Below are 23,789 nucleotides of genomic sequence, written 5' to 3'. Positions count from 1 at the left end.
TTCATCTGTAGTCTGAACGCACCCTTACAGGGGGAGGAAGGCAATGCTCCAAGTGGCGATCCAGATCTTGCCCCCTCCGGAACCGTCGGGGGGGGGGGGGGGGGCTGGTCATCATCACCCACCCGGCACTTATGCGCTGAAACCCTCCCCTGCCACGTAGCCATCGGTTGCATGTTGCACACTGCACTGACCCAGACTGCTCCGATACAGGGAGCTGACGGATTGTCGAACACTTGTGCCAGGCCATGTCACAGCTACGGCGGAACAGACGGTTGCAGGTTGGGCACTCAATGTTCTTCGGGGCAGGTTCCTTGTCCTCACCTGCTGCTGGCACCACTCCACGCCACTCTCCACGGTCGCTTGCCAACTCGAACCAGTTACGCACTCCAGCCACAGATAGGTCCGTGTGGATGGTGTCCTTCCAGCAACAACGAGGTCGTTGCAGAATGGCCGAGACCAGGGGAGACAGGCAAACAGAAACTGCTTCGGTACTCTGGTGTCATCAAGACGAGCCAGGTGCCCAAGCTACTCCAACCGTCTCTGCTGCACCATGCGTGATGATGGTGTGAGATCAACACCACTGTGCTCGCAGTTCCTGTGAGGAGATGCGCTGTTCCCACTGTTGGCCTCGCGATGCGCCAAGGATGGAACGAATGTTGGCATGGTGAAACCGGTCCATTCTGTCTAAATCTGACTTCAACGGCGTCCAGCATTCTGAACCATACAGAACCGTTGACAGGACGCAAACGACATACAGGTGGCGCCTGGTAGGGAGGTTCAGGCTCCGGTCATGAAGGATGCGCCGAAGACCACAAAAGGCCCCTGCACCCTTTGCTAGACGGCTCCGAATGTCCGCTTGCGACCGCCAGTCCGGAGTGATGGTGGAACCAAGATAGGGGAAGAGGGTAACTGCTTCAAGCCTATCATCGCCAATGACCAAATCAGAGCAATCAGCAGGGGAAACTCCGAAACCTGCGACGAGAAGCTTCGTCTTGGTCATGCTCACTGTGAGACCCAAGCTGGATGCGACCTCACAAAAAGCAGACATGGATTGATTGGCTGCGTTGCGAGCACACATACTCACGCACACAATCCCCTGTCCTGTAGAGGACACACACACACACACACACACACACACACACACACACACACACACACACACACACACAGTGACATACTAACATACTGAGGAGCCATACACGACATAGGTCAGACTGTAACATCATGGTGAAGAGCGCAATCAGGATATAAATCACATCTCCAACGCATCAAACAGTCATCTCGGGGAAGACAACAAAAAAACAGTGTTAAAACGTTAGGCAACTCGACTGCGCGTATGAAAAGCACTGATGAAAAGAAAGAAGGGCAGAGGGAGTACGGCACACAAACATTAGCTTGCTAGTTGGGTTTTGCTGAACGCACGTATATAATATCATATAATGACAGAGCGCCGGGATACTACTGCTATTATCTAGGGCGACGGCACACCAACGGACGCGACTAAACAGGTCGAAAACGACAACAGCAACACACGCCCCGGTCCGTGCCGGGAGAAAACGAGAACGGAAACGGCTACGGCGCAGCTGAAAACGACACGACAGCATCGCACTCTGCATGCAGTGCGGGGAAAAAATAGTGTTGGTTGGCGGTCGATACGTGGGCAAAATGGAGGAGAGAATCGTACAGGTATTACAGCAATTAACGGTCGTTTTGCCCTGTGGATCTTTTTGATGCGTAAATAATTTTATGTGAGAAAAAACCAGTTCGAAGCACGGGGTCACGTGACAAGCCTAACTTAGGGTACCGAATATGGAGATAAAAATAGAGAACATCCACGGGGAAAAAAGAACGACGTTAACTCCTAAACCGGTTGAGAGAAAAATAACAGAGGTGAGACACGAAGGACCCGTCGCAGTGTGAGCATCAAAGAGACAGCGGGGGCGGCGTGCCATTGGTGTGCTCACAAGCACAGCATCCGTAACCAAAGTTAAGTGCCGGATGTCCCTCCGAGACATGACGACATCCTTTACGTTTGTTGAAACGGCTGTCGATCCAATCCACACGCCAAAACTGGCAGCTGGGAAAGACTCAACCCAGTTTTCTGCTGTTGCTGCTGTCCTGGGCCAGTAATAAGGTCTGTGCAAAGGGCACAGCGTCCGCAGCTGCTTACCTGCTCAGAGAGAGAAAGAGAGAGGGAGGGAGGAAGAGTGAGAGAGAGAGGGAGCAGCACCAAACACCGACTAGAATGGCGGTGGGTCCATGGGTGGCGGTGGTGGCGGATACTGTCCGGAATGCGGTGACATGGGCGGCGGGAAGTCGTTTAGCGGTGGCGGCGGATACATCATGTCACCCGGCGATCCAATCGGGGGCTCGCAATAGTCTGAGAACAACACGCGTCACATCGAAGGAAGACAACAGCAATCAGGAACGTACACCTCTATGGATACACACTGCATTGGAGAAGGCATTCAAGACCATGTTAAAACAAAATAAGTTCCAGACCGCAATAGAGAAGACATACTGGACAATGGTGAAGTGATGTCTAACTCGTGTCAGAGAGAGGGAGGGGAGGGAGTGAGAGAGAGAGAAAGAGAGAGAAAGAAAAGGAAGAAAAGCATAGCCGCGCTTACCGATTTCATCCATTGGCGGTGGCTCCATGGGCGGAGGCGGAGGCACACTGGAAAAAACAACAGCACATAAGCAAGATAAGTCAGCCCGCCAGGACACCACCTTGATAACCAAATTTGCCAGTGCCTACACAGACGAAGCGCTTTGCCTCTACCTACGCACTTTGGCTAATTGAGCAGATGTAATAGAACAGTCAAAACCTGGCTTGTGTACTGAATGTGTAGAGATTGTTTGACTAACAGTCACAATTGCTCAGAAGTTGCGACAGACTGGGCCTTTCGAAAATAATTTGAAACTGGATATGGAACATCAATCCAGGAACGAACTTCCTCGCTATGGTGTGGGCCAAGAGCGAAGTGTGAAGAGGTGGGTGAACAATTTCAAATTAACAGTCACAGTTAGCAGTTTTGAGACAATAACTTTGAGACTACAGATTTCTGAATGTTTTCTGCAGCGGAAATAGTAACGATTGCCTTAGACGACTCGCCTTCCCCCCCCCCCCCCCCCCCCCCTCACACACACCAGCACTCACAATCGCGAATTCTGTTGCCAGCTTTGTCCTCCCGAAGGCATTTGCGGAACTGGAGAAGAAAGACATCAAGCAACGGATGAAGAAAGCAACAGGAGACAAACGGTGTCAGACTCTAGGTAGCTCTAGTGAATCTATAAACCCAATGGCAAATGCGACAAGACCACCGAGACTGACATACGGAGACCAAGAAGAGACACGATCTTTGTTGTCTGAGGTTTGGCGGATAGCCATGACACTCTGAGTTACAGCCTAATGCAGCCTAGTTACGTTGGCTAACTTGTGTGTTTTTGCCTCTGCCCTCGTGGCATTGAGCACTTTTGCAAGGGTTTAGCAACGTAGCTTGTGAGACCAAGAAGAGAGATACTGTACAGGCAGAAAATTTCGTCGGTCAACAATGGAAGAAAAAAGAAAGAAAGGGAGTTTTTCCGGTTGAAAATTCCGTCCATGGATCACAAGAGTGTATTGAAAAGCTGGACAAATTGACATTATTTTAATAGTCCAGCATTTAATTCAGCCCAAAAGCTCCTTGGGACGAAAATAAAATCCAGACGGATATTTCTGCTTATACAGTAGAAATGCAGTGTGCCACAGTGTTCAGGAACTTACCTTGTGGTGGCGCGTGGAAGTTATCCCTAACAGAGTGCAACAAAGGACACAGAGGTCACAATGGATACAAGGGTCAGTGAGCTAAGGCCAATGGAATTGCAATACATGTACACTCAGACCGCGCTTAACCGCACGCATCCGTTTTCCACAAAAATATCCGGATAGGCGAGGGAACCGGATAACCGAATACCGGTCAGGTTGGATGCATCACGTATGCTGCAAATCTGTAACCAGCTATTTTCTTCCGGATGGCGAGGGATCCGGATAAAAGAGAACCGGATAAGCCAGGTCTGACTGTACAGCAACTTTTTCCAGACCTGGAAAATTTAAATCTAAAATCCAAACGTTTTCCAAACTTCCAAACTTTGCTGCGGACCCTGGAACTCCCCTCATCTGGGCAGGTTGGCACCAAGCACTCCCCGTAGTGCAGAACCTGCATTCCATTCCATGCAAGTGAACAACTTTTTGCCAATCAATATTTTTAATGCCACTGTTTAGAAGACTATGTTGCGACTCTAAAGGGAAAAGAAAGGTGCTCGGCTGACGGGAGTGCCCGGATCTCGGAATATGAATTAGTGGAGTACAGTCCCTACATATACTTTGAAAGAAGTGATGGCATCTGAGATGCAGACAAATCTCCATCCTTAGCAGACATAGAGAGTGGCTTGACATCTTTATCATCTGACTAAACTTGCATAGAAAGTTGTCATGGCATGTCATGCGGACAGTGTAACCAGCATGGCCGACATCACGTGACCCATAGATGCAAGGGTTGAGTGGACTCAGTGGAGTTGGAACCAACATGGCCGACATCACATGACCCATAGATGCAGGGGTTGAGTGGAGTTGTAACCAGCATGGCTGACATCATGTGACCCATAGATGCAGGGGTTGAGTGGAGTTGTAACCAACATGGCTGTCATCATGTGACCCATAGATGCAGGGGTTGAGTGGAGTTGTAACCAACATGGCCTACATCACATGACCCATAGATGCAAGGGTTGAGTGGAGTTGTAACCAATATGGCTGTCATCATGTGACCCATAGATGCAGGGGTTGAGTGGAGTTGTAACCAACGTGACTGACATCATGTGACCCATAGATGCAGGGGTTGAGTGGAGTAGGAACCAACATGGCTGCCGCATAATATCATGCGATGGACGTGCAACAGTTCTCTTAGTACTTACTGCATGGGGATCTGGGGCTGGTTGTCCCAGCTGGTGTTCATCGGCGGCGGAATAGGGCCACCCAGGTGTCCACCCATCAGACTGCCACTACCAGCAGACGTGCCAGCTAAACGGAAAACACATCAAGGCACCCACACACCCACATGTACAAAATGCACTCCTTAGGCACTGGTTCACTCATCAAACACCGCAAGCAAAACAGCTGCCTTGAGGGGAGGGTCATTTGTTGATATCCAATAATTCGCCACATGCAGTGAAACCTGTCTAAGCCGACTGCTCAAGAGACCTTACAAGTGTGGTCCCTGTACAGGTGGTCTCCTTATCCAGGGCTATTTGACTGGAAATCCCAGCCCTTGGTCCTGGTTGTAGAGGTGCTGTTGGGCAGGCGGTCGTCGTATCAGAGCGGTCGCCTTGGCAGGTTTTACTGTAGTTACGATGCTTTACACGGGAGTCCACACTGCACTGCACACTTGTATTCACTGTACGTGAAAAGACGTCTTGGGAAAATCGGGAAGGGTCGCGTAGCACGTGAAAGCACGTCACTGGGGGTGAAATGGTTAATGCATAACTTGTACCCAGCTCGTGTCCAAAGTTCTCTAAATACTTGGTGCTCATTCTTGCAAAGAGAAAAGACCAATACGTTACGAGTTGGCTCACCATCCGAGATCATCCTTGCAACAATTAATATGAAATAAACGTACTAACCGAAATCAACAAGACAAGCTGAATCGACATTTGTGTATATGATATCGATTCAGCTTGTCTTATTGATTGCGGTTATCAAATACGTGTCTCCTCGCCGTTTGATCAAATAAACTTACGCAAATCGAATCCAGCCGTAAAGCTTGGATCTGGTTGTGCATCATCTCTACACAACGCAAGACAAACAACAGAGAACCGTTCTGATTGGATAGACGTATACATGTGTACATGTACTGGTAACACCCACCCACCAACTGACACTCACAACACCCACCCACCAACTGACACTCACAATGCCCACCCACCAACTGACACTCACAATGCGTACTACCCGCAATGAGTAACAACTGCCATGGAAGAAAGTTCAAATGAATCCTGGTCACAGCGATGCAATCGGAACTGGTCCAGGGCGTCAGTTTTGCACTTTTAGGTCGGAGTTCAGTGAGCACAACTATGCAACTGTCCATGCACATGCGCGCACGTGTACTGCGAGGGAGAGAAGAGCACCTACCTCAGGTTGGGGTGTTTCCGGTAGCCGGTTTCTGAGCACAACACAACACACCACCGTAGAGCAATGATTTCGGAGAAAGCAGACAGCTCTCAGAACAACAGAAGCAGTACATCAGACAAGACAAGCATGTGGTGACAACATCGGCAGCTCTTAGTTGAGTGGGCAGTTGCGCAGTGACCAGTCATTTCAGGAAATGAGAGGCTGTAAGTGTGGAAAACACCATGACCCGGGCATTGCTACTACTAGTATTCGCACATACATGTACAAAACCAGCAACGGGACATGAAAACCAGAGCAGGCAATTTCAGCTGTATACCCTTCATACCTGTAGTGGCTTTACAATACACCCAATCAGACGCAGGTACAGTGCTTCCAGACCACTACAAATACACGCACACACAGATACACAAACACACACACACACTCACCGGACCGTCGTAGAGGTACTGCCCAGCCTTCGTTTACTTCAACATAATATTGGACAACTTCGATGATGTTGGGAAAGGATTTTTCCTGTGCACGCGCAAACACAAGGGTATGGGAACAACACCAAACACACGCGCAAACACAAGGGTATGGGAACAACACCAAACACACGCGCAAACACAAGGGTATGGGAACAACACCAAACACACGCGCAAACACAAGGGTATGGGAACAACACCAAACACACAGTTACTATAGTGAGCACATGCTTTCAATTTCTTCTTCAACAAAACACTAAGTGACCAGGTCTGGGAAACCGCCGACTGTAAAACCGGAAAATTCCGGTGGAGCTTTATTGTTGGTACAGGCTTTTTTTTAAACCTAAAATACAATGAGACATAAAATTCCAATCAGCCATGCCACACAGTGTGCAAAATGCATTTTTGGATCTGGAAAACTGAAAAAAATTCCCGGAATTTTCATGCTACCGAACCATTGATTTTGGGAAATACCCAAATTATGACCCGGAAATTCCCAGTTTTACTATAGCTAGGACATTGGAGGTTTCCTTGGAAATCATACACGGCGCGTACGCGTCTGCAATTGTCATATTTTTTCTGCACAAAGTAATCATAAAGTCGTAAGCAATGTGGATCTAAAAAGTAAGCAAATTTCTTTGCCTTGCTTGTCCAATGCGGAAAAACCGGCGGAGATGAGAGTAATAGGACTCCTTGAGATATCCAGTGAAAAAATTCACTTTCATGTGGCGATTTTTCAGAAAGTGAAGAAAATGCCTATTAGGAGTCGTCCATAATTATCGAACTTTTTTCACAAAACGAAATAATTTCGTTATGGGGTGGGAGGGGGTTGACCAATTTCGTTTCAGAAACATTGATGTATGTACATGGCCGATGGAGCAATGACACACTTGCAACTTTTGTTGTACATGTGTTCGCATGTATATGAATGTCAACATTTTTTACGTTCTGAGGGGGAGGGAGGGAGGGGGTTGGGTCTAAACTAAAATAATTCGTATGGTGAAAAATGTTCGATATTTACGGACGGCCCCCCTAAGATCGCGGGGAACGAATTTATCACAGTTTGTCGCGGTTTACTGAGCTGAGATAATGAAGACAAGTGGTACACAGACGCGGCGCTCTAAGCGTACATGTTACGAAATTCGATTCGCTTATTATTTACATCCGTTGTTGTTCCTGGTCTCGCTGTCTTGTCTTGTCCGGTGTCAAATATGGTCTGCTGTCTGTACGGGAGTGATGCGGGGTGTGCAGTATATGGGTGTGATGCGTATGACGTGGTGTATGTGGTGTATGTGGTGTATGCGTTGTCAGAAAGTGTGGATCTGCTTCTGCCTGAGTGAGTGCGTTTGTCTACTAGTTGTCGCGCATGCGTGGATTATGTGGAGCATGCGCTGTGAGAGTCGAGTTCGGGTGCGAGGGAGTGGTGTGATTCGTCCACGATGTTGTTGTCTTGGTTCTGGTCACATGTATCATACGTACTAGTCGCTCATTGGTCGTTTCGATGTGTTCGCCCTTTCTCTGTTTATAACTGTTGGTTGTTTATTATTTCGTGGTCTTTCTTCCCCGCTCTCTCCGCCGTCAGTTCGTGTTTTATCAATTACAAGTATTCTTGAAGCCAAATGAATCAGCGAACGGTTGTGTGGTGTGCGGACCAGGGAGTGGGGGAAACTTCCATTACAGTGGTGCCCAACGTGGAGCTCGAACCCACGACCATGAGATTAAGAGTCTCATGCTCTACCGACTGAGCTAGCCAGTGTTACTCATGGACACTACTCTTGTCCTAACCCTTTCCATTTGGATTGGAAAAGCTCTTCCTCGTCCGCCACGAACACGACAACGAGGAGAGCTGTGCTGGATGTCCTCGCCAGTATTGCAGGACGTCCTGTTTCCTCGATCTGCAGAGGGTGCAGAGCTGTGGCCGACTGCAAGCCGGAAGTCGTCCAGCACGAGCTGTATGCACCACCCAGGACGTCCGCAGACACCGCCGATGTGCGAAAGGTTCCATCTCCCAGTGAGGTATGTGCCCAGCCTAGCCCACTCCACTCCCAGAGAACAAACCTGTAGGGTGTGGGGACTGTGAGGAATTAAAAGGTCTAGTGGAGAAGTTGAAAAAGGAGGTTGAAGAATTGCGAGAAGAGAACATGTTTCTCAAGTCCAGGGAATTTTTAGATGAGCTTCTTGCGGCAGAACAAGGTAGGGTGAAGGTAATTGTTAGTTAATGAGTAATGAGATATGTAAGATAGAGAATAAGTTTCATTTACGCTGCTAGGAACCTGAATTATTGCTCGCAATTTCGTATGGCGTTTCAGGCAGTTGTGCACGCCATCACCCAAAGTAAAACTGCCGTGGACATGATTGGCCACTTGGGTCCAGGGAGTAGCTATGCCCTGCTGGAGGATTGGCTTGGCAATCTAGGAGGTGAACCTGTAAAAGTACCAGGTGGCTTTGTTACAGTAGGGTTTGACAATGAGCAGCGGCAAATGCGTTCGTACTTATCACGCGGTGCAAATCGATCAACATACGAGATTTTGACGAATGTAGTTTATGCGTTGCATTCGGCGCAGGACCTGCACTCCGCAGAAAGTTATCACGCCCGGCACTGGTCCTTTCCGAGTAAGGAACAGCTTTCGGAAGTACTCTGTTGCCCTGCTCTGACCTCTCCAGCATCGCCAATGCACAGCTATTTGGTCAGCTATGTTAGAAACAGAATAGCTGGTCTGTCAATGGAGCACACCAATGGTTGTGACCCAGTTGTACGATTCCAACAGGAGGAGGAAGACAGCAGATGTTAACTAGTTTGCCCTGGGTGTCAACAGCAGTATGAGAAGAGAAAAGTGAAATGTAGCAACGCAGAGTGTGCTGTCACTAACATCAGGGCTGCTATCGCAGAAGCAGCCGGTCTCTCTAGAGTATCGACTGAAGTTCTCCGTCTTCCCCGGCAGTGGGTGCAGGACTGCACTTTGTTTATCACAATTTAGCAGACAGTGGTGGGGTTAGTGTAGGGCGGGTTAGGGCAACACGCTCAGTGCAGTTAGATTCTCCTCCTGTCCCTCCGGCAAATGCAGGACTGCTTGAGCCTGTCTTCGCCAACCCCAATTCACACGAGGCAGTGCGTGTTCTCCTGAGGGAAATTGGGACAAGTGCAGGTTTGAAGCAATGCGTTGGTGATCAGGGCTGTAGAGAGTGGCTTACCACTGTCTGTGATGGCCTTCCGTTATCACTGATGCGTACCGCCATTGCTCAAAATAGAGACGAGACCAGGAAAGCAGCGTACCATGCCGCGGACATTTTAGATGTAGGCAGCATGAGCAAGGAATCGTTAGTGAGCTACTGTAGGCAGCATTCTTCGAATGTGTCTGGCAGCCTAGCATCGTCGCGTAGCCGTGTAAGCACTCGTGTATAGGCTGCAGGGTAGCGAGTGGGGATTTGAACGTGCCGGCTACCATCCCCACACTGCAGGTGGGTTTGACTGGGTTGTGTCACAGCTCAGGCACTTTACTTTGTCGCCAATGTAGCAAGTTACTGTAAAACCGGAAAATTCCGGTGGAGATTTATTTTCGGTAACTTCGGTACAGGTATTTTTTTACTTTAAAAATAATAATAAAACGTGACCTAAATTCAACCATGCCATGCCACACAATGTGCGAAATGCAATTTTGGATCTGGAAAGCTAGCTTACCGAACTGGTGATTTTGGAAAATACCGAAAATATGACAGTACCGGAAATTCTCGATTTTACAGTATCTTCCTCTTACGAGTAACAGTAGGAGTCGACGGGATGAGAAGTTGCGTGACATTGTTCAATGAAATACGAAAATAAAACATCGACTGGACGAAAGGACATTTTTGAACAAAAAGTCCATTTTCCCTTTTGTTATGACACCGTGTGCTGTGAGACAGGGTCCAGCTCCGCATTGGCGTAATAATTTCCCTTCTGACGCAATGTTTTCACCACGTGGTCTCTGTACACACGTACTCACGCACGTACATACACATTATCCTAACTAGGCGATTTCCAGGACTGGTGACCAGCATTTGTATGTACCATCAGTGACGTTACAACTTAAGTGTCCCGTAAGAAGAACACCAGGATATTGAAGCCGGTCAGCGATCAAAACCCAACTCTCTTTCTCCCTTTCCCCTTTCCATCACACACACACACACACACACACACACACACACACACTCTCTCTCTCTCTCTCTCTCTCTCTCTCTCTCTCTCTCTCTCTTTCTCTCCAATGCCTACTGATGAACACAATATGCAACAAACCAAGAGTGTAGGGGTCACCCAGTATTTCCAGCGACAAGCATTGCATACCAAGTGACATTCAAGATTCTCCAGCTAGCACTGCACATACCTCTAAGCCTGTGAGTGTGTACCGCTGGCCCTGCCGCACGATTTTGTAATGTCTTACGTCATTGTGCTCCGACCTGCAACAAACAACAACAAATTATACGGCCATCAAAAAGTCAATTGGCATTCCAATAGCCATGCCAGTGTGAGTTATAAAGATGTTTGTCAAAGCGGGAACAAGTTATGGCAGCTGAGCAGAATTGAGTTTCGGAAGTATATATTATAAGGTGTATGTGTGTGTGTGTGTGTGTGTGTGTGTGTGTGTGTGTGTGTGTGTGTGTGTGTGCGAGAGGGAGAGAGATAGACAGGGAAAGAGACGGAGAAAGAGACAGAGAGACGGAGAAAGATAGACAGGGAAAGACAGAGACAACGAGAGCAAATGGGCGATGGATGTACTCACTTGAAAGACAGGGAGTAGCACCCTGGTGAGCTTTCGCTTTCTCGCAATAAGAAAGAGCCGTCAACGCCATACGATAGAACGTAATCCTCTGCTACTTCACGAGGAATTCGTCCGTAGAACCATCTGTCGTGACAGTCAAACACAGTAGTGATATCGATAAGGAAACCAGAGGAATCTTACGCCCAGCAAAACACACAAAAAGTTACAGGGTTTCAAAGACAGACAGGCACTCTCATACACTAGGAGCTTCTTCGTTTTTAAAGTGCGCGGAAGGTCAGAGACCGGAGCATCTACAGATATCGGTATTTCAACGGAATTGGCCCAACTGTGGTTGTCACCTTTTCATTTCACCTCCAATCCGTAACAACACACGAACAGTCCTTGGCTACACCACCTACAGCTTTCAAATGTTCACCCAGGAGGACATCATCCCTGACAATGCCCCCTGGGTGAAGGAGGGCATTGTCCCTGACGATGCCCTCCTGGGTGAAGGAGGACATCATCCCTGACGAAGCCCTCCTGGGTGGACATTTGGAAACAATCGCTGTAAGTGGTGTAGCCCAGGACTGTTCATGTGTTGCGGATTGGAGACAGGTGATCGCCTTATCAGAGTGGTCGCCTTAAAGGGGAAGTATACCCTAAAATCAAATTTTCACCAGTTGTAGTCTTCGGGGTACTGAGTCGAATGGTCTTGGTCCGAGGAAGCTGAGATGCTCCCTTCCTCCTTTATTCCCAATCAAACTCGCGCACTTCCACCGAAACTGGGTGACTGCGCCCTACTAGATGGGGAGTTGTATGCAAAATGAATGTCACTAAAAGCGCCATGTCGTTCTTATAAAAGCACGGATGACCGCGATTGGCCGATATGTTGTAGTCTTTTGGACGCTGAGTCGACTGGTTTTGGTCTGAAAAGGCTGCGATGCAGCGTTCCTCCTTTATTCCCAATCGAACATTGTTGAACAAGCGGTCACGTGCTCCTGCGTACACCAGTCACCTGGTGACCGTGCCTGCAGGGTACAACTTACTAGCCTGTTTGACCTTTTTGGGTGCAGTCCTGTCACTCGAGTAGAACTCAAGTTGAACCTTGGTGTGAAAGTTGCCGCCTGCTGGCGCGGTGACCAGGTGATTTGGGCACCCAGGAGCACGTGACCGCTTCTTCAACCATGTTCGATTGGGAATAAAGGAGGAACGCTGCATCGCAGCTTTTTCGGACCAAAACCAGTCGACTCAGTGTCCAAAAGACTACAACATATGGGCCAATCGCTGTCATCCGTGCTTTTATAAGAACGACATGGCGCTTTTAGTGACATTTTGCATACAAATCCCCATATAGTAGGGCGCAGTCACCCAGTTTCGGTGGAAGTGCGCGAGTTCGATTGAGGAAAAAAGAAGGAAGGGAGCGTCGCAGCTTCCTCGGACCAAGACCATTCGACTCAGCACCCTGAAGACTACAACTGGTGAAAATTTGATTTTAGGGTATGCTTCCCCTTTAACCCTTATCCGACCGTCAAAGTGGACAAATTCTCAGTCCCAGCGAGACCCCGCAACTCGTTTTCTTGATAACTTTAGGTACTCTTGGGTGATACTGGCAATCTTGGGCTTTTTGGAAAGCTTGAATCATGAAGAGTTCTCCAGAAACAGTGTCTAGCCTTCATTTGTAAAAGGAACAAAAATCCATCTCCAATTCCGTTTTTTGAAGAGAAGCACGGCTCATCAACATGTGGACTATTTGTAGTCTTAATTTTGTACTTTCATGCTAACACATTTTGAATATACTTGGTCCGTTTCATCGCAATTGTCGCTTATCTTTCGCAACTAAGAACAGGAGTTATTTTATCGCTCTGTAAAATTTCTAAAACGCATAGTGAAGAACCATGATACAGGATTTCTCTCCGCCACAAGAAAAATAAATCAGCGATGGAATTTGATGAAGCAAGTCGAAGAAAGGAAGCAACGTTACAAAAAATGTACAAAAGAAAACAGCGACGGAGCGCGTTCTTGCACTCACGCTTTAGTTTATCCGACTCTGGCTCTGTATCACTCGAGCTGATGTCACTTGAGCTGACATTCGCTGGTGTGTTTAGCTGCTGGCGTAGAGTATCTCTTGCTTTCTCCGCTTGGCGTATGGCAGCGATGGGAAAGGAACAGTCGTGACTGTCACTTTGGCACTTGGAGGAACGTGGGCAGCGTGACTGGTGTGTCACCACTGTGTGTTTCAACAATGTTTTTGAATCCGGCACACATCCCTCTCCAGACAGCTGTCATACGCTCTGCTGGATCCGCTGACCAAGACTCTTGTACTGCCGCTGCCAGGTCGGACAATGTCTTCTTTGTCACCATCTCGCCATCAGTTTGCAGGCTTGCAAAGAATGCCAGGTCGTTGCACTTGCAGTTCAAACGTGGCGACTGAGCTGGCTGGCCTGGCCTTGACTGTCACGCTCTCCAAGTCAGGATGTCGATTTCCCCTGCTACAGTTCCAGTCTTCGAGCTGCGCTTGGCTTTTCGCTGCAGTGAATGTGTGCATTCGCTGCAGTGCATTCACTGCAGCGAAAAGTTCCCCACTTTCCCATCACAATCGTACGAATCGCGATGCCACTGGCGCTAGTCTCGATGGTTTTTTTCTTTCTGGTCTCCTTTGATCTTGCCATCACAACCTCCCAAACGAATGTGAGTTAGATATTGAGATCGGACTGGGTTTTACCTGTCAAAAGGTGCGTGGGAGATAAGCGACAATTGCGATGAAACGGACCAAGTACCATCAGGGAAGCCTCCAGGCAAAGTTATAGGAGGGCAATATAATCATTGCCAATGTTATACCATTTGCAAACTTGTTCCGTACGCGGTGTGAAAACAGACCTCATTCAGAGACTTATAACTTCTCTTTGGAACATGCTAAGACGCTCCGGTCTTTTGCAAATGAATGGTGGATCTTTCTAGCTTCTTTTGAGACCAAAATAGTGCAGATTCTATAAAAAAATAAGTGAGTTATAGCTTGTTAAAGTCATCGACGGATAGCGGTCGATTTTTGACTGGCCGGTCGGATAAGGGTTAACAGGTTTTACTGTACACCATTTTGTAAGATTTACACTCACTCCAACCGTAGCTTGCACGCAGCCTTGTGCAATGCTCATTGTACACGTACACCAGGCCAACAAGGCTCTTGAGACATGTGCACGGTTGGCATGCAGCGGGTCTGCTGGATTCCAGATACTACACTTGTCACTATAATCCGCATCAAACATGGATATCCAGCTAAATGAAAATGCTCAGCAGTAACACGCGTACTGTAGTGTCCTGTATTAAAGCCAGTCTCATAACAGAAGCCTGTTTTGAATACAAAAAAATCACGGTTCGCGTGAGACTCGGCCAAAGGCCCAGTTTTCCGCATCCGCAGGAACGCCACCACCCTCTTGGATCAAGGCGCAGATGCAGCTCCTAAGCGGTGGGAGGTGAGTAGATCAGACCCACCACAAAGTGGTCAAAGACCGAAATCCCATTCACTGCATCCATGTTTCCCTCGTGCCAGGCCCCAAGTTCAGCCCTCACCATCGTCTACACGGATTTCAAAAGCGTCGACCTCCATTTTGAAAACATGGTGGCTGGCCGCGCTACCCGTAGGCGCACGTGCCCACCGCGTGTCTCAGCGCGAGCTTCGAGCTCGCGAGCTAAAGATCATGTCGCCCACTCATTTTCCTGTGTTTCCCCATTTCTTCGAACTCGCTCAGCTTTTGCTTCAGCTTTTGCTTCGCTTGTGCTTCAGCTCCACGCTGTAGTCTGAGTTTAGTGCTCTTGTCTTCTTCCAGCAGAATACTGCAAACTCTACAGCACGTCGAGCTCCTCCTAGAAGAGTTTCTTTTGCGTCGAGGCAGACTGTCGATCGTTTCAGTCCTATCTTGCCGTCGTCTCATGAGCGCCCCGGAAAGCAACAGTATCTATTTTCTTGTCGTTCCATTTTCTGGCGAACTCATTCACCTACTACTTCTTCCTTTATGAAAGCTTCAGGTGGCTGAGTTCTCCCACTAGCGACAATCATGCCTTGGAAATGAACAGGATATTCCTAAGGTATATACAGCCAGTGCAGTGATGTCAGTGTACTGCGCGTACTAGTAGTTGTTTGTTTTGTCGAGAAAGAATCCCTTTCGCACTCGCGCGGGCCGCGAGGGCGCAGCACGGAAACAGGTCTATTGAATTCATTTCTTGGTCGATTTCGACAACCAATACGTCGTTGTTTTTCTTTTTTCACTGGCTATCCTTTCTCCGCTTCCGAATTGCGATGCCGTCCACCTGGAAAGCCTTGAAGTGAAACGAGTGGAGGCCGGTTTCGGAGGTAATTTTCGGCCAAACGGCAATCAAATCGAAAAATTCGAAGCGGACGATCTGTTGGTATCTATCGAAAGAAGACGTTGGCCCATAAAAAATCTTTGGAAACTACACCGTATGAACCAAGGAATTACGGTAAGTTTGAGAATTTTGGTACATTAGCTGTACGCTGATTGGTCGATTTGCGCGACCGTTGAGAAACGGGCCAGTGACGCTTTGTACAGCGTTGGTGAGGGCTGAAGTTCCCAATTAACTGAATACAAGCCTGATTTTATTATGCACTGGCGGCACATATGCCTAGTTTAGTGTTGACACAATCATATAGAAACATTGGGTTTGAATAGAAACCTGATGAAGCCTAGCCCTCACACAGGCTTTTACAGGAATAAGTCCGGCTTTAATACGCGACATAAATTAATACGGTAGTTTGTTCTTCTGCCACTCGACTGCTGGGTACCATGCCACCGATGAGGACTCTCCAGCAATTCGCTTTTCTGCACTCAACTTTTCGTCAACTTCACACAATGGCAATGATCACGAGAACGTGTCAAGCCGAATGTATACCCCCCCCCCCCCTCGCAACCCAATGCTAAAAGTGTACCAGCATGAATACCATTTCTGGGGCCCGTGCATGCTAGAGAACAATTTAGAACAGATAAACCAGCACTTCTTCGGTACAGGTTTTTTGAACTTTTTCATGGTCAAAGCGATCCAAACTACCTTAATGCTAAGCAACATCGCTCTTACTCTTGGTCGTAGTACTCGTCTTCCTTCGTCATACCAGCGGGCCGGACTGACTGCGGCTGCCGCGGGGCCACCGAGCGCATGCTAGCCGACGATCCCTGGCCGCGTACCAGCTGGGCACGCGCCGGTTGCATGGAGGACATGGGCGGCTGCTGGAAGCCAGTCTGTCGCCGCCGCTCCTCGAGCGCGATGCGCTGGCCCGGCAGCAGGTTCTCCTGGCTGCCGCCCATGCCCATCGGGCTGCCCGAGTTCGGGCTCGCGCTCAGCGGGCTGATGTTCATGACGCTACCACCACCCATACCGTGCATGCTCTGGGTGTTCATCAGGCCCGGCACCTCCATCTGCGGGCGGCCTTGGCTGCCGCCACCACCAACGCCACCCATGGACATGCCGCCCATCGGCGCCGGCTGGCCCATGTCCATGGGACGCTGTTGCTGCACGGGTTGCTGCTGCTGCTGCATAGGCTGCTGCACCGGCTGCGATATCTGCTGGTTCATTTGAGACGTGACGCTGATCGGTATCTCGCCCTGAGCAGCACCACCGCACAAACACACACCGACGCACAGAATAAGCTCATTGCGCAATGACGTCATTCGTACCATGAACACCCCACACAGCCTCCTGGGCATGGTCGCCTGGGGTGTTGAACAGTGCATTCCTGATCACAGCGTACTCACCTGCATATTTGGCAATGCGCAATGAGCTGCCAAATAACGTGCAACTACAGTCCATTTCAAAACTATATACGCGCAGTGTTTTTGAAATATTTTAAATTTGGCTGGAACTTTTTGAGAATCGTTTTCGGAATATTGCTCAGGTCCGCTCCACAATTATCGTAAAGTACCGTTGATCCGCCCCCTCTCTAATTCCCACCCCCTGTCGATTTTCTGCCTCTGAAGCGACTTCGGCGTATACAACGAAATACGATGTTGAACCGACGCGTGCACTGCTGTACACAATTTGTGCCAATCCAGGATGAAAATGTGCACAATCCAGCACATCGAGTCACACCCTCCAAGTTGTTGTACATCGTACTGCACTGGACAACATTGATCTAATTCCCGCCCCCTGCCCAAAACCCAGCTGGGAAGCGACTTGGCGTGGGGGCGGATCAACGGTACTTTACGGTACTCTCATAATTATAGTTTCTAAACGATTGGATAACAGACGCCCAATTTGGGAAAAAATATGCACAAAGTGATCACAGATGTTATGTGGTATAGATGCTGGCATAACGGTTTTTGCCTAGGTAAGCGTCTATAGTTTTGAAGGGACTGTAGACTTGGGAGGGCATTGCAGAGTAGTTGCATACAAAGTTCAAAGTTGTACGGGTACCTGTCACTTTTGCTCCTGCAGAGCCCAGGGCCTTAAGCCTGATTCACAATACAACTTTTTGCGACGCGACACGCGATTTGCGACAGTTGCGACAAGAAACTGCCTGTCGCGAGCTGTCGCAATGCGCCTGTCGCAGAAGTTGAAGAAAGTTCAACTTTTGCGACATGCGACACGCGACATACACAAATGGAGTACAGTTTCGACCCTGGGTGCACGTGCAGTGCACGTGCATAGTACTACTTGTGCATGAGGATGTCGCAAACATGAAGAATATTGTAAATTGTGTCGCTGTCGCAGCTCGTCGCATGTGTCGCAAGTCGCATGTCGCGTCGCAGAAAGTTGTATTGTGAATCGGGCTTTAGGAGTTTCAGCCTGAACGCAACCAGGCAGATGAGCGGACCTGATTGAACTGGCATCTCTTTTCACCTCCACCGGCCAATGCACCCTCTCTTGTAACTAAGTCAGGGTGTGTGTGTCTTAAGTTGACTCACCGATGAAGATGAAGGGAACACTGACTGTGGATGGGGTAAGGGGCATTGGTCCATGCATGTACATGTACAGTGGTGGAACCTGAAACGCGACACCGGATTTTCAAGTACATGTACAGTCAACTGCGCTAATAACGACAGAATCTCCATGCCCAGAGCAAAGTCCACCTAACTGTAATACCAAGAGTATATACTCCCCCCCCCCCCCCCAAGAGTGTGCAACTCCTCATACCCTTTCTATGGGGTACGCCGACAGCAAAAACTCACATCACGTGGTGCAGTGTCGCAGTTGTACGTTTCCAGCCAGTTTTTAGCGAGCAGCGGAGTAATAAAAACAGCACTTTCTGACAGAAACGCACTGCTGGTGTGCAAATCCCCAGCGTGATCATGGCAGATAATCGGATTGCGCGCACGCTATCCTCCGTTTGTATGTAGTACGAACTTGCCTGAGACACGTGATGCGAATTTTCGCCGTCGGAGACCCCATGCAGAGTTGCACACTCTCGGGGGGGTTATAATACTCTTGGCAATACATAAAATGAGACTTCGGGTATAAGACACTTCGCGAATAAGGACGCTTTTCTGATGCCCGGCCGAGTGTTGTTATACAAAAAGTTGACTGTACGAGTGCTGCAGAGCTGAAACGAATCCTAGCGAAAATGTGAAATGCTCCTGGCAAGCCAGCAATGCGTAAATATCACGGTTACATCACTCTCTGGTCTTGTGGTGATCACCATGCTCTACTGCATACATGTGTTCGCGTATACTGGCATGTTAGCATCCCCATGAACGCAGTGTAACCGCACTATACGCACAGTCTCGTATAGCACAAATAAACCTTGGCTACTGGCCAGAGTGCTCTCTGCAGACGACTAGTACAGTTGCAGCTGATGTATATCTGCGTGCGTGCATGCACTGTCCATGCTTTGAGGCTGGCGTGGCCGCATGCTATGTCGATGCAGTGAACGCACGCTGCTGTTGCTGGTGTCGCATTTCAGCTGCTACCGCTGTACTTGGAGTGCAGTGGCATTCAAAGGGTTAAGAGCAGCGTGCTAGCGTGAAGCTTCAAGGCTATGTGTGATCACTACTTACTCGTGCGCACTTGCCGATTTCCATCAGCCATCGGTCTCGGTCGCTGGTGAAAGAGCACTGTAAACGCAGCAAACACAAAAGTCGTGTACACACACACACGCACACTTGTACTTGGTGCTCACTGCCAAACTGGTCAAGTGGGTCTCCCCGGGAGAGGGGAGAGAGACTCAAAAGGAATCTTGGAAAGATGACTCAATTGGCTATTGAACCGCCCAATGGCCGACACCCCCTGAAATCCCCAAAACTCTGGGTGGACTTGAAAATGATCCCACTTATGGGCTCACCACACCTCAGTAAGTGGGTGAGGACAAGGTGCACACACACACACACACACACACACACACACACACACACACACACACACACACACACACACACACTATAGTTATATATTCACATACCCTCTATATCATGCAGCAGCCTGTTTCAAACTTTCAATAGGTCATCCTAGCTCGCGAGAGCAATGGAAGTCTGTGTACCTGCAACAGCCTCTGCAAGACTCTCCAGGACTCACCCGAAACCGGTACTCTCCGCGGTCGTTGCGAATCTTGAACTGGTAGTTTCCGTCCTTCGTCTTGTGCTTCTTCAGCTGAGTGTTGGTCGTCATCTTGATGGAACCAACCAGCTGACAAAAGCCAGAACAACGGGAAAAAAAGTACAAGAATAAGCAGCAGGCAGGATGACATTGTCAATCAGTAGCATTGACATCAGCAATGATAGCCTTGCAAACAATGTCGACAATGACGATGTTTCCTGTTCTACACCATAACTCAGTGGTTAGAGCATCGCTGGCTACAAGCGAGGGTCCCTGGTTCGAGTCCTGGTGGTGACAGTCAACTTTTTCTTCAGACTTTTCCCGCTTGTCTCTTTCCCTCAACCCAGTTAATATTTCCAGCAGTGTTATTTAATTTTCGGTCATGTTCTGGCCTGGAAGTTTTTGGCGGTGTGCTCTTCTGCCCCCACTGTTATTCTGTTAGGTGCAAAATTTCCGTATAGTATGCTCCATACGCTGCATGCCTTCCATCTGGATAGACGCTAACCAGCACACACTATAGACGCGGTTCTGAGCTGCACAAGTTCTGCTCTTGGCAAGTATTCCACGTGCTGCATGCGCCCTGTCCAGTCAATACAATACCGTTACGAGTCCTGGCTAACTGACATGGCTAACTGACATGGCTGAGTGTCATGGCTAACTGACATGGCTGAGTGTCATGGCTAACTGTCCACCAAAGTAACCAGATCACATGCAGTCGGAAAGCGCGACAGCACAGCATAAAACCGACAGGGAGCACTGTGACATTCAACGACCTCGCACCCATCTCCAACACATCTACGAGGCGCAAATCAACAACCTTCCAACTTGCGCGGCTCAGGTTAGGAAAGGTCCAATGAGGAGAAGGAAAGCACCACGAAGATGAGCACGAACTATATCCCATGGCAACAATAAATTTCCGAATGTTGCTGGATGATGACAAAACTAGTACTTACTACTTGGACAAACCAGTCTTACTACAACTTGACGATGCAAAGCAACAGACCACCCAACTTGGAATGTGCAAGTTGTTGCATTATACATAGAAAGGGGAAGCTCAGCATAGACGAATATGAGAAATCAAAATGGCAACATCCCAGTTGTAGTAAGACCGGTATGTCCAAGTACTAGTTTCGTCATTACAGGTCAGACCTCGCTATAACGACCCCCGTTATAACATAAACCTCACTACAACGTACAAATGTGAATGTCCCTGCCGAAACCGCATCACTTCTGTACAAAATTTCCTCGCTATAACATAATCCGCTATAGCGTAATGTTCGCTATAACACACTGTTTGCTGGGTCCCGGGCGCACAGAGACCTCAGCATAACGTAAAAACTCGTATAAAAATGACTATGTACACTGCATGCATGCCTTCTCGCGACGAATCCGAGACTGAGCCGTCCACCTCGGAAGCAGGGAGTAGTAAAATACCGGTATTTTACTACTCCCATTACTTTTTATAGGCTCTAATCTTGTCACATGTACACGTACACGCACTACATGACTCTTGTCACCCCTTTGCTCACAAGCCTGTACACATATTTGCTAGTCATCATCATACCTGTATGTAAAGCAGTGCAGTTGTTATCAGTAAGTGAAGAGCGTCATTTTGACATACATATTGCATATCGGTGTGCCCAACTCACTATAACATAAACCTCGCTATAACATAATTTCTCCCATCCCCCAGAGATTACGTTATAGCGAGGTCTGAGCTGTATCTAGTGACATCCGGACTTTATGTTGTCATGGGACATAGTTCGTGCTCATCTTCTCCAGACCTGATCCTTACAAGTTGGAAGGTTGTTGGTGTGCGCCTCTCAGATATGTTGGAGTGGGGTGTCAGGTCGTTGAATGTCTCAGCACTCCATATCAGTTTTGTGCCATATTGTTGCACTCCATGAGTATAATTATTATTATCTTGTTACTTTGGTGGATAGTTGATAGTCATAACTTGGTAGCATGTTGTCCTTCCTTTTTTCCATGACTACATTGGCTCACCATCCCAGTTCAATACCATACTATAAAATTACCGAGTCCAGGCAGGTAGGAAGGGGGGGGCACCCCCCCCCCCCCCCTTCCACTGTCTGCACATGCGATGCATGGATACATGAACATGACATATTGTGGTATAACAGCTTCTGTAGTGTACCACTCACACAACACGTTCAGATGGCCGCACTACATGCCTGCCTATGGCAAGTGTTGCAATATGACTGCAGTTTGTTGCAGTCCGTCTCATGCAGTCTCTCAAGAATGTTCATTGGAGGACAAGCAGATGTCAAGCCCTTCTCTGCCAAGTCTTGGAGAAGAACAAATGCTGTTGAACTGAGGATGTGAGACTTGCTATAATAGTTTACTCAAGGTCTAATCCGGTCAACATTCGAGCTAGGCACACTGGAGGCTATGCAAACACACCATTATTTCAGGCATTCGGGTTTTTTGAACTGCTTGGAGGCAACAAAAATTGCAATAGGCGAAAGCGTCACTTTTGTGAAAAGTATAATCCGGTGAACATTCGGGGCCTCAGCACTTTGGTGGCAATGCAAGAACACAAACAAGTCAACCTGCGCAGAGCGTTCATGATAACATATAATTATTATGTCGATTTATTGAGGACTTCACAGTTACAATAGCTATTTAGAGGGAAACATCACGCAGGGTCTTCCAGTAACGTCAGAACTTCGAATGTGGTTTCCAAAATTTCAGTTACAAACTAGCAACAATGGAGAAACTTGCAAGTAATTCGAATCATATCGAGAAGTTCCAGCTGCAAAGCATCTTACCGAACTGGGGTTGTTTGTATCTCGGTTGCTGAAGCACCATAATCGATCTCCTCTCAGTACACAATAGTATGTGACCCACTGCATGTGCGCGCCGACGTCCATGCACAGGACAAGGAACAAGGCACACCACAGGAGTCGTCAATGACAAGCTGACAGCCACCAACGTGCACGTCCCGGATACGATGCCACTCTATCGTCGCACATATTGTCTTGTCCTTAGGAGAACTTACCTTTCCCTTGGCCTCCTTTTTCTGCATGGAGCCTTCACAAAAAATGTACTGGTCTGCCATCCTGCCTGGCTAAATTGGCCCAAAGCCAAGCGGGCCTGTTCCGGAACGGCAGGCCTGGGGAGGACCGGAGCAGTAACCACCAACAAGGAAACTATTGAAAGAATGCAAAATGCTTCTTTTTTGTGAACGTGATCGGACCAAACCACACAGCTAGCTGTAGGGACGTGCCACAAAACGGGCCAACTAACTTTGTTTCAGGTTGCTTTCAGCTCTACTGCAAATCTATGCGGGCAGGTCAGAGCAAAGCAAAAGTTGCTTGCATGAAGTAGATGAACCAAGCAACGGGCTAGCTTTGTAGTTTGTACAATCCGAAGGGTACAAATCTACACGTCTACACTACGTAGTCTACTACTACAGTGTGCAGCAGGGAGTCGACTCCCTGGTGTGCAGTGATGCATAGTGGAGTGGACCACTTGCACTTGAAAGTTGAAGTCTTCCACACTCCACACTGTACTGTACTGACCACAGTTGCACATACCGTACCCCGCATGCAATCATGTGACCACAATTTTGTTATTATTATCTGGCTGTTTTCGGTTTGTTATGATTTCTTGGTTTTCCATATTAGACTGTTTTCACGGCCATTTTAGCTCTCTCGACTGTGTTCACAGCAGGGAGTAGTACAATAGGTATTGTACAACACAATAGGTATTGTACTACTCCCTGGCTCACAGCCATTTTTAGCTCGTTTTCTTCTGGTTGAGGTTGAGGTTACCGGTTGCGCTTGTACTTGTGTTTGTTTTGCCCGTACACATGGTACAAGAGGCTTGGTTGTTAAAAAAATCATGTGACCACTCACTTCGTCACTCGTC

The 23,789-nt window shown here is 48.3% G+C and overlaps 1 protein-coding gene across 1 annotated transcript; it reads right to left on the bottom strand.

Moving 5' to 3' along the window:
• Nucleotides 1-1,185: 1,185 nt before the first annotated feature.
• LOC135819877 (uncharacterized) lies at nucleotides 1,186-23,239 on the bottom strand. Its single transcript, XM_065333176.1, has 15 exons — nucleotides 22,918-23,239; nucleotides 22,688-22,765; nucleotides 19,878-19,988; nucleotides 19,364-19,420; nucleotides 16,452-16,975; nucleotides 11,385-11,507; nucleotides 10,989-11,061; nucleotides 6,595-6,679; nucleotides 6,167-6,197; nucleotides 5,775-5,821; nucleotides 4,954-5,059; nucleotides 3,767-3,792; nucleotides 3,161-3,209; nucleotides 2,631-2,677; nucleotides 1,186-2,380 (listed from the first exon to the last, which is right to left on the bottom strand). The coding sequence occupies exons 1-15, from the start codon at nucleotides 22,975-22,977 to the stop codon at nucleotides 2,241-2,243; spliced, it is 1,557 nt and encodes a 518-aa protein (XP_065189248.1). The 5' UTR covers nucleotides 22,978-23,239; the 3' UTR covers nucleotides 1,186-2,240.
• Between the last annotated feature and the right edge of the window lie 550 nt (nucleotides 23,240-23,789).

Source organism: Sycon ciliatum, chromosome 6 (genome assembly GCF_964019385.1).
Source record: "Sycon ciliatum chromosome 6, ocSycCili1.1, whole genome shotgun sequence".
NCBI lineage: Eukaryota > Metazoa > Porifera > Calcarea > Leucosolenida > Sycettidae > Sycon > Sycon ciliatum.
This window is presented reverse-complemented; position numbering and strand designations above follow the sequence as displayed.